This window comes from Toxorhynchites rutilus, chromosome 1 (assembly GCF_029784135.1).
Source record: "Toxorhynchites rutilus septentrionalis strain SRP chromosome 1, ASM2978413v1, whole genome shotgun sequence".
NCBI classification, from domain to species: domain Eukaryota; kingdom Metazoa; phylum Arthropoda; class Insecta; order Diptera; family Culicidae; genus Toxorhynchites; species Toxorhynchites rutilus.
The window spans coordinates 148,279,562-148,291,584 of NC_073744.1; the positions used below are offsets into that span (position 1 = coordinate 148,279,562).

Below are 12,023 nucleotides of genomic sequence, written 5' to 3' on the forward strand. Positions count from 1 at the left end.
TCTTCATCCAGTCGTCGGATAAAATAAACTACATATTCTATACTTCAGAGAACCTTATTTAGATCTTTTGCTTACAAACATCATCGCGAACTTTGATGGAAACGAGTTACTCTTTAGACTCTGATTTTACCTTCTGGAGAATTGAAACCGAAGTCAAATTCATGTCCAAAGAACCTCTTTAATTACGTAAAACCTCGGCATAGAGAGGAGATTCTATAGAAAGTCCATGATGGAATCGAAAAATTGGCCTTCGACGACGGAAAAGATGGACTGAAGCATTCGTTCAATAAATCAACTAAGACAACTGGAAAAGCCTAGCTTAGTGGTTTTCAAAACGTAATCCGATCTGTCATTTCGAATGCCGGAAACTATTAAAGCCATGAAATAATGAGAAAAACTAAGGGCCTTGTAGTTTTTCTCCTGATTTCATATGATTCTATTGAAGCTTTTTTGTTCAATCATTTGTAAGACCTATTTGAAGACCTCAAAAACCTGTTGAGAACATCAACTTGAATTACAAAATACAACTTTCCACTGTTTGGTAAGGTTAATTGGACTCGCTATTGATTTAGTCAGTAAAAAAATATGTTAGTTTACAGAAAGTCCAACAAAATAGGAAGATATCGATTTTATATTTCTTCCCGAAACTTTCGCTCACTACATCTAAACACACCAACATAAGAATGTTTTCCTAGAATATTCTAAAACTTGACAGTTGGAGCGTCAAAATTCTGTATGTTCGTTCTTCATGCGTTTCTTTTGTGTTCAGAATTTGTTATGTCCGAGCAATGCTGCAATGCTAGTAAAAAGTGAATTAACAAAAATTACCGCAAACACCAACTTCCAAAAAAGCTTCATCTAATTGCATTCATTCTACCAAATGGAGCACTCTTGACCAAATTGACCAGATACTAAATCTTCCTCGTTTTTGGATTGATACACCTAATGTTATAATCATATGACTCCCTAACTATCTGGGATTGTTTGTACAATTTCTACAAATTTTATCGAAACCGACCCTGGCACTTTGCATGCATCCGTAACAAGTTTGTTTATCTAGGACCAAATTTCGTACATAAAAATATGCTAAAATATGGAATTGGTGGTCCAAAAGTAATACGCGAAAAAAAATGCTTTTTGAATAAAAATGGTTATCTATCGCTACATTTCAGAAATTCTACATCTCAGCATCACAAAGTGGTTATCGGAAGATTAAAGATGGTGCGCAACAGGTAACAGTTAATTAAATTTATGAAAGCTTAAATAATACAGAAACGAAACTGTATCTACCTTTTTTGTCTAACATTTTGTTAGTTTTGGATCGAATGAATAAACCTTTCCTGAATTAAAATTCCGAATTATTTTCACCTCATTCGAATGTTTCGATGCTTTTTAAAACGTTCCTGAATAATTTCTTGAAACGAGAATATCTTACAAATCGATAAAATTACAACGACGCTGAGTTTGAGGCACAAAATTACCGTAGTTAAAATGATGTGTGTAGGAGCAGCCGCAGGGTTATTGGTTAACAGGATGAACCCCGCACTGTTCAGCCCGCATCAAGAGCACTTGCTCAATCTCGGTGTCGGTTCCAGCACCCAAAGATATTTTTATAAATAGTCAAAATTCGGCTAAAAATTAGTCACATTTTGTAACACATTCGCGAACAAAATATATATATTTTTTTAATTTGATTTCTTTGTATCTGTCAGTCAACGCTCTCCAAACAAAAAAGTCAGTGTCCGTCCCTAGGGATCAACGCGGGCTCAAAGCAGTCTGGATAAAAGTCTGGACGATTCATCCTATCGTGAAATGCAATTGATTGTCATTCGTCGACAATAGGAGATTTCGCGCATCGTTATCAATTCGATGCTTATTTTTTTCTCGCCTCCCGCATTTTCCACTTTGCAGCACATTTCACCGAAATTGCAAAACAAATGAAATCAATTGTTCGGTTATTGCGAAAGTGGCAGCCGGTGACGGCGACTGATTGCAGCACAAAACAAGTGAATCCACTGCCAGGTGGCATAACTATAAAATATCAACAGATTAAACCGCAAACAGAAAGCATCGACAGACGAAAAAGGTTACTAGCCATTGAATCGCTCTGTTTTTCGTGGGATTCTCACAGGCTTTTCGTAGCTGCTGAACCCCATCGAAATTGTTACGGATCGGGGTGAATTTTGTGTATGAAGGATTTTCTTTAACAGGAAACCAGGACATATTGTGGGTGAGAGCTAACAGTTTTCTGGTTTTAGTTTCAGTGTGTTTCGATGTTTTCAATATATGCAACTATTGCAACATAATTGTGATGAGGAATTTATGTCTTTCCACAAGTTGATTTTATCACACGAATACAAAATTTCAGCTTCAGTTGGAACTTTATTTGAGGTAACATTTTGTGTATCACAAATCGGGGGAAATCAAGAAATACACCCAAAATTTCCATTATTTAAATTTCATATATTTGAAACTCAGCATTTTCCTATCAAAAGCAAACATGAATGAAAGCTGTATTTACAACGCACAGGATTTCTTCATGTAATCCATCAACCCTGTTCCACAGACATCAATGAACAAATTGATGCTCCGCAGACATAATTAGATGTCTCATTACTATTACAGTTTGTGATTGAATTGAGCCACTATTTAAATTAATGGTCGGCGTCTCCTCGATGCGTTGACTTCAACAAGGGGCAATTACGGAACAATGTAAATAGCTCATCATCCAATCCGATCAACGTCAGTCCCCATTCGAGTGTGGGTCACACAAAGGCATTGTGTCAATCAAAACATAAACTGGCGCCCATCTCATCCTCTCATCCTCTCATCCTCGGCCATCCGAGTGGAAACAATCAAATCGTTCGTTTGCAGCAAGTGCCCTAATGAATCGTTGCGTGTGTTTCGGTGAAATGACGTGCACGTTCTGCACCACGTGGAGTAACGCAACACACACACACGCACAGGGAGGGAGCGGGGAGAGGAAGCGCAGACAAATTTTGTTATCTCAATCACGGAGACATAATTTCGTATGCTCAGCTGGAATAATAAATTAGTTCTTCCGTCAGACAATTCATGCACGCATCCTGCCTCACGCTGTCAGCTTCACTTTCGTTTCGCTTTTGCCAGGAGGAGAGTCTGCAATCTGGATGGGAGCGGAGAGAAGGTGGTTTTATTTCGTGCGTAGGATGACTTTCGTTGGGAGGAAAATTGCTGTCATTTGGAGATGCTGCTTCACTTTAATAATGGGACTAATTGGGAGAAAAACTCAGGAACTCAGTTAAGGTTATCAGGGTACCCTGAACTCTCCTAGTAACATGTTGTTGTGGTTGCTTTTATTGAAGTTGTTTTAAAATTTTTCTTCTTATTCGCCACTGTTTAAATTATTTACATTTCACAATTATTTCTATAAATTGCCTGGCCGGGTAAAAGAGTAAAAAGTGCCCCCAAACCAAATCACCAGCTATATGGCAAATATTGCATAGGATAATAAAAAAAAATTTTGACCCCTATGTGGCTTAACATAGGATCTATAGAGAAAAACGTACTTTTTAGTTTATTTCACGCCATCCTCAAAAGCTTCGAGATAAAAATTTAAAAAAAATACTGAATGTGCATCTCACTAAGGTGTATCAAGAAAAATTATTATTATTATTAATCTTCGACCTAGTCGCACAGATCTTAAACTTAAACTACGTTCATTATTCGGTTTTTAAAATCATTTTTAGCCATATTAAAGTCGAAACTGCTATTAACATTGTTGAACGCCCTTAGGCAGCTGCTGAATGGGCTGTTGAACCCATAACTTGTTCTATGTCTAGGAACGTTAATTAAAGGCAATTGTCTAAGTTGACGTTGAGGAACGTAAAACGAAACTTTTTCAAGTAGGTCTGGACAATCGATGTTGTTTTTCAAAAGGTCGAATATGAACAGCCGTTGTGTCTGGGTTCTTCGTGCTGATAGTAACTGAAGGTCTATAAGTTGGCAGCGAGCCGCATAATCAGGGAGATTAGCCGGGTCGTTCCAGGGAAGGTTACGGAGGGCGAAGCGCACGAATTGCCTCTGTACACGTTCAATGCTGATCACTTGAGCAACGTGATAGGGTGACCAGATCGGCGAGGCATATTCCAGAGTACTGCGCACTAACGTACAGAAAAGCGCTTTCAGGGCATAGATGTCGGTAAACTGCGATGCGTTTCGGCGGATGAATCCGAGAACAGAAAACGCTTTGGCTGTTATGGTGGCGATATGTTCGTTGAACGTCAGCTTGGAGTCACTGACAACGCCCAGATCGCGGATGGACTGAACACGTTCTAGAGGAGTTGTGTTAATTGAGTAGACGTGATTGATCGGCGACATACCACGGGTGAACGTGATTACCTTGCATTTAGTGATGTTCAAATGCATACCATTATCGGAGCACCATTGCGAAGTGATGTTAATATCCGTTTGTAGTGCAGTACAATCCAGTGTTGACTTTATTACTCTGAATATTTTTAGGTCGTCTGCATATAATAGCTTCCCGGATGACAATCGGGGGCATAGATCATTTATAAAGAGAACAAAGATAAGAGGACCCAGTACGCTTCCCTGTGGAACACCGGACGCTATTTCAAATAATTCCGATCGTGCAAAGTGCGATTAAACAGTAGTGTCAAAGGCTCCACTAGAGATGTAACACAGTGTTGAATCCGTACCTTCCTACGTTGTGTTGTCCTTTTTTGTTTTTCTCCGATAACTTCACTTTCTTTCTAATTCACTTTCAACTTTACTTTCTCCTCTATCCTCAATTTTCGCTTTCTTCACTATCAATAAAAACGTCCTGTCCGATTGAATGTTTTGTGTGAACTGTCTGTCAATTTATTACAATATGTAAATATAAATCAGCGGCGAAAATGCAGAGTTGCCAGATACGCTGATTTTTTATCCCTGAAATCGGGCGAAATTATTTTGCTGCATGGGCATACAAACGCTTTGCATAGTGGGTCATCAACATACCCGCCGCCTTGAAGTAATTCAACAAAATGTAAACAATGCAAACTAATCTAACTGGTAAGTACTACTGCTAACAAATTCATTTTTTTTTATATTCTAACTAATATTTTCTATGTATTTCAGGTGATTTCAGGCTTCTATGGCGAATCTTTCCTCGGACGATGCAGATGCGACCGGCAGCAGGCAAATTTTTGTGATTGGACGGGTAACTATTCCTCGCTGAGTTCGTAGTGTAACAACTCGAGTAATGTCATCCATTCCAGGGCGCAGTGAAACGATTCTGGCTAATGGCCAACGAACCGGAGGCAGATGCTCATCAACGATGACTACCATTCTTCCGGGCTGGATATTGTTGTTACGGGCAGCCAGCTTCGTGTCCTTCTGAAGCTCCTGCAGGTATTCTTTTCTCCAGTGGACCCAAAACTGCTGAACGTGCAGCTGCAGCGCCTCGTAATGGTCCAAGCGATTCGCCGGGATATGCAGCAGCTCTGGGTCGGGCAAGGCGCACATCGAAGTGCCGATGAGGAAGTGAGCCGGCGTGAGAGCAGCCAAATCATTCGGGTCGTCGGACAGCGGCAACAGCGGTCTGGAATTCATCGCAGCTTCAATTTGGCAGAGAACGGTGCACATTTCCTCATATGATAATCGTGTTGGTCCTAATTGACGCAATAAATGTTTCTTTGCCACTTTTACGGCCGCTTCCCACAGGCCTCCGAAGTGGGGGGCCTTGGGCGGTGTGAAGGGCCAAGTTATGCCCTCTTCGGCACATATAACTGCTAGTTTCTTTCTCTCATGTTGATTCCGAAGCATGAGAAACAATTCAGCGAGCTCTCTTTTTGCACCTTCGAAATTCTTGCCGTTATCCGAATGCAGGTGCGTGGGTGTTCCATGATGGGAAATGAATCGGCGTAGTGCGGCGAGGAATCCTTTAGTCGAAAGATCGCCGACTAGCTCGAGGTGGACAGCTTTTGTCACGAAGCAGACGAACAGGCACAGGTAAGCTTTTGCAGGTGCGGCTTTCTTATGGACCGGCTTCATGTAGAGCGGCCCGGCGTAATCGACACCCGTGACGGAAAATGGGCGACTCGGTGTGACTCGCGAGGTAGGTAGCTGGCCGATTTGTTGCTGGCAGGGTTGCGGGTTTTGACGAACGCAACGGAAGCAGTTACGTGTAGTGGAACGAACTAGTTGACGACCGTGTAACGGCCAGAATTCTTCGCGGATGACGCTTAGCAGAAGACGCCCGCCGCCATGAAGAAGCTTAAGGTTATAGTGCTCAGCGATTAATTTAGGGAAAGGATGATTGCTTGGGAGGAGGGCAGGGTGCTTTGATTGGTAGGGCAACTGCGAAAGGTTTAACCGACCACCGACTCTCATTACACCCTCTGGATCAATGAAGGGATTCATTTGGCGAATGTGGGAGCGTTTTGGCAGGGGTTTTCCTGCTTTCAAGTCCTTCATTTCCTCTCGGAAGGCATCTCTCTGGGCTAGGCGAAGCAGCAGCGTTTTGGCTTGGGTAAGATATTCGACGGTAAGTATTTGCGACACAGGCTCTGTAGTGGGGATTGATTGGGTTCTAGCTTTGATACGTGCATTGTTGATGAAGCGTAAGCAAATGGCAGTGCAGTTCAACAGGCGTCTGTACGAACTCCAACGGAGGAACAAGAAGTTACACGTTGATGGTGTTTGAACGATAGCGACTAATTGTTTAATCTCCAAAACCTCGTCGGCGACTTCTGACGGCTTCGAAATTGGCCAGTGTTCAGATGAACTCGACAACCATGCAGGTCCACGCTTCCACAGGTCGCTACAAAGGAAATCTTCGACCGAGAGACCCCGGGACACCAGATCAGCGGGATTCTCAACTCCAGAAATGTGATTCCACCGGCATCCATGCGTGTAGTGTTGCACCTCGGACACGCGGTTAGCGACGAAAGTTTTCCATACGTTGGGTGGAGACTGGAGCCACTGCAGGGTTACGGATGAGTCTGACCAGAAGTATGCTGCGGAAATGCTGACGTCGATGGCTTGCTTGATGCGGTGGTACAGATGTGCTGCGAGAACGGCTGCACAAAGCTCTAAGCGTGCGATGGATAGGCGTTTGAGCGGTGCGACCCTGGACTTCGAGGCAAGCAGAATTATTTTCACTTCTCCCTGGTCGTTTTTGCAACGAGCATACGTACACGCTCCGTAAGCGTCTTGAGAGGCATCCGCGAAAGTGTGCAGCTCCACGAGCGAATCTGGTAGGAATGCGCAGCGTTCAACTCGGTAGGACGAGATAAGTGGAAGCTCACTGCTGAAACTCTCCCACTTCCTACGCACGGTATCTGGGACTGGTTCGTCCCAGTCGCAGGAAAGCAGCCACAACTCCTGCATGAGGATTTTAGCGCGTACAACCACAGGTGCTATCAACCCAAGAGGATCGAATAGCTTAGCGATGTCAGAGAGTATCGTACGTTTCGTGGGCGGCGCATCTCGTGGTTGCACCGTTGAATCGAAGCGAAGAAAATCGTTCTCTGGCTCCCAGCCGATTCCCAGTGCCTTGGTTGTTTCGTTGGGAGTGAAGCTCAACGTTGATTGAGTCCCGATATGGTCTTCGTCCAGGCCTTGCAGAACTTCGAAACGGTTAGATGTCCACTTGCGCAGTTCGAGTCCACCCTTTTGCATTAGATCCGACAGCTCTTCTCGGAGTCGGATTGCATCTTCTGTGGAGCTGGCCCCACCGATGAAATCGTCGATGTAGAAATTCTTCCTTAATGCTGGACCAGCGAGAGAGTAGGCGTCGCCTTCATCAGCGGCCAATTGCTGAAGAGCGCGAGTCGCCAGGAATGACGATGGAGTAAGTCCGTATGTCACGGTCAGTAGCTCGTAGGTTTGGACAGGTGTGTCCGTAGAAAAACGCCACAGGATGCGTTGCAGGGGAGTATCGTCAGGGTGTACCAGGACCTGCCTATACATCTTCGCGATGTCTCCGACGAGGGCAACCTGGTAGGTACGAAACCGTAAAACAATGGACAGCAAGTCGTCTTGAACGACCGGTCCCACACAGAGCGCTTCATTGAGGGAATAACCAGTGGACGTTTTAGCAGAGCCGTCGAAGACCACCCGAAGTTTCGTCGTCGTGCTTGACTCCTTCAGAACCGGATGATGTGGTAAATAATAAGCAGCGCCGGTAACTTTGCTGCCCGGCTCGACCAGCCGCATATGGCCGAGGGACAGGTACTCCTGTAGGAACTTGTGATACTCCTCCTTGAGTGTTGAGTTCCTTTCCAGTCTGCGCTCAAGCATTTCGTACCGACGAAGAGCGCTGGCTCTGGATTCTCCCATCATGGCGTCGAAATCTGGCTTTCGAGGCAGTCGGACCATGTAGCGTCCCTCAGCTGTCCGTGCCACCGTCGATTGGAACAAAGATTCGCAGTGACGTTCCTCGACCGAATAGTTATCACTCATCTGCAAGTGTTCGATCTTCCAAAAGCGCTCGATGCTGTCCTCCAACGAAATTATGGATACAGTTACGGTGTTGTAGGAACTGACAGTGGAAGTGGACGGTTGCGTAAGCTGTTGTAGTGAAGCGGAACCTGTTACGACCCATCCAAACACGCTCTTCATTAGATGTGGGAGCTGCTCACCGAGCTGAATGCGAGCTGCACTGGGGAAGAACGAATGGTAATGTTTCGCCCCCAGAACCATGTCAATGCGTTGCCTCATGTTGAACGCAGGACCGGCCAGGGGAAGTTCGTCGGGAATCTGCCAGTCCGCGATGGTAATATCCTGCGCCGGAAGGTCTGCAGTGACCTTGTCTATCACTAGAAAGCTGATCCCTAAATCGAAATTGCCGCCTCGCGACTTGACTTGGGCCACGATAGAGTTGCGCACCGTTTGCTGAAGCTGACCGGCCCCATGGATAGTCACGTTCACGTTGCTTCTTCTTAGTCGTAGCAGGCGTGCCAGCCGCTCAGTGATTAGGTTGGGCTGCGATGCGCTGTCGAGAAGAGCACGTGCTAGATGATCCTGCCCAAAAGCATCGACAATCTTCACCAGTACCGTCTGAAGAAAAACGTTTTCCCGCGGCTGCTGCACTGGAGCACTCACCTCACAATCAAGGATGTTTTCGGTGGCTGCAACCGTCGATTGCACACTAGGCTTGCCCACCAAGGGCGGAGCATTCTGCACTACAGCTGGGGTACTGGAGAAATGAGTCTCGGGAGCGGACCTCTGAGAACCCTCGTACGACGCAGAATGGAGGAAAGAATGGTGTCGCATATTGCAATGCCTACAATTGAAATTTGAAGTGCAATCCTTCGCCATGTGATCACCCTTCAAGCAGTTGTTACACAGTCGCTTCTTGAACACCAGTTGCCGTCGCTGAGCAACTGAAAAACCGTTGAATTTCTGACACCGGGTGATGAAATGCTCCTGGCCGCACGCAGGGCACTTACTGCCAGAATTAGTAGTGGCAGCGTTCGAAGAAAGACGAAACTGAGTTGACCTTTTCAAGTTACTGTTCGCCGAATTCCCATAGCAAGGAGACGCATGGTTATTGACGGAAATTGATTCCAAAACACGCATCCGACGTTGGAGAAAATCGATGAGACACGAATAGTTCGGATCGTCCACGGTGGAGGAATGGTCCTCCCACGCTTTGAGCGTGTCATCGTGTAGACGTGTGCACAGTAGGTGCTCAAGAATGCTGCTCCACTGCGCCGTCGGTTCGCCCATCTGCTGCAGAGTCTTCACATGACGTTCAAACTCGTCCACCAACGCGTGGAGTGTCACTGCGGTTTCCTTCTTCATTGGATGAACGTCGAAAAGAGCCTGTAAGTGTCGCTTTTTCAAGAGATAATCATTCGCATAACGTCCCACCAGAGCATCCCAAGCCAAATTATAATTTGCTGCGCTAATCGCAATCGATTCAATTAGCTGGGCAGCCTCCCCTTTCAAAGCTGCTTTCAGATAGTGGAACTTCTGAATCGCTGGCACATCGGTGTTCGAATGAATCAGAGCTAAGAACGTATCATGGAAACCCAACCATTGCATATAGTCCCCGTCGAATTCAGGAAGAGAAATAGTCGGCAGTTTCAAACCAGAGAGAGCGGAAGTAGGGTGTACAGTTTGAAGGATTTGAGAGTCAATAGGAATAACAGGAAGTTTGGATGTTAATTCTGCTTTTATTATTAGCAATCGTTCTTCAAAGCTGGCACGTGCTTCTTCATGCAATTCCATACCTTCTTCGCTCTCCTCAGCACACTCCAATTCCGTCTGCACCTCCTCTAAGCTCTTCCAAACGTTCTCGATGTGGTCCAGCCGCACCTGCACCTTCGTCGCGTCCCTCACAGCATCGTAGTCCGCCAAAAATGCCTCGGCCCGACCCAGTGCTGCAAGTAGTGTGGTCCTCCGTGTCAGTAGTACTCGGTGCGTACGGCTATTCTGTCCGGTAGCACCACTAGAGACACCAGCAGGCGCGTTGACCCTCGATGTCGAGTCCGTTTCCGCCATCACGCAGAAAGGAATGGTATAACTGGAGCGATAACGTCAGGGATTGGTCGATTCTGTCAAAAAAAAGACCACGGTAGACCCGGACACTGGAGAAATAATCACTTGGAAAGGTACTCACCTATTCCAAGGCTAAGCGTGCCTTGAAAAAATCAAAAAATACTCGAAGCTCGACCTGAGCTGCACAAAAAACGTCCGATGCGTTTCAGTTGGCGACCGCAAACAGCGGAAAAAGCGTAAAAAATCGTTGAAATTGCTTGAAAGATCCACTGGACTGCGTGGCGATGTCCAAAAACAGTCACGCGACGTTCACAATGGCGCAGAATGGCCGATTGTATCGCCTGAATGCCTCAATAGTTCCTCTGGGCTGAATAGGAACAACTCCTTATTGTGCTACACACAATTAGCACCTCGAAATGGCGCCGGATGGCCGTTGCGATGTACCCCAATCAAGGATGGCGGTAATCGATTGTCCCCGAATGTCCAGGAACCGCGTAGAGTATGCAAAAAAGAGAAACGGAGATCTAAAGCGTACCTGTGAGGCTACGCAGAATAAATCGGACAGGTAATTACCTGATTTCCGATTGAACGAGCCTTGAAACTATCAATAAAAGCTTTCGAAGCTTCTCGAACAATCAGACTCACGATGTCCGAACAGCAATGGCGCCTCCAATAGGTCCTCGTACCGTCCAGTGTATCGTGATGGCGTCTTCCGTAGTCACGTTGGGCCGAAAATCCTGGTCACGGCACCACTTTTATATGTTGAATCCGTACCTTCCTACGTTGTGTTGTCCTTTTTTGTTTTTCTCCGATAACTTCACTTTCTTTCTAATTCACTTTCAACTTTACTTTCTCCTCTATCCTCAATTTTCGCTTTCTTCACTATCAATAAAAACGTCCTGTCCGATTGAATGTTTTGTGTGAACTGTCTGTCAATTTATTACAATATGTAAATATAAATCAGCGGCGAAAATGCAGAGTTGCCAGATACGCTGATTTTTTATCCCTGAAATCGGGCGAAATTATTTTGCTGCATGGGCATACAAACGCTTTGCATAGTGGGTCATCAACACACAGTTTTTGAATAAAAGTGGTGGTAAACCATCGACTCCTGCTCCTTTTGACACGTCAAGATCTTCTAATACATTCCGCACTTCTGCCCTAGAGAAATCGATGAGGGGCAGATGAACATTATAGAAAGGCACATCTTGGAAACTACTTTGATGAATTTGAAGCGAGGTAGAGCTGAACACACTTTGAAAGTAGTTTGAAAACAAATTTGCTGCTTCTTCGGCAGAGGTAGCCGTAGATGAGTTGTAGCTTACGTTGTTGGGCACACGATTATTGGTTCGTTGTAGTTTTACAAATTTCCAAAATGTCGAAGGATTTTTCTTCAGTGATGACTGTGACCTGATCACATAATCGTAGTGGGCAGAGACAAGACGTTCCTTATAGCTGACTTCAGCTTGCCGTAGAAGATTTCTATTTGAATCTGTTTTAGATTCGAAGAAATGTTTGCGGGCTTTGCGGAGTCT

At 45.1% G+C, this 12,023-nt stretch overlaps 1 protein-coding gene across 1 annotated transcript; it reads right to left on the reverse strand.

Annotated features, from left to right (window-relative positions):
• Window positions 1–5,124: 5,124 nt before the first annotated feature.
• LOC129761503 (uncharacterized) lies at window positions 5,125–10,491 on the reverse strand. Its single transcript, XM_055759225.1, has one exon. It carries the CDS (start codon window positions 10,489–10,491, stop codon window positions 5,125–5,127), a length of 5,367 nt encoding a protein of 1,788 aa, XP_055615200.1.
• Between the last annotated feature and the right edge of the window lie 1,532 nt (window positions 10,492–12,023).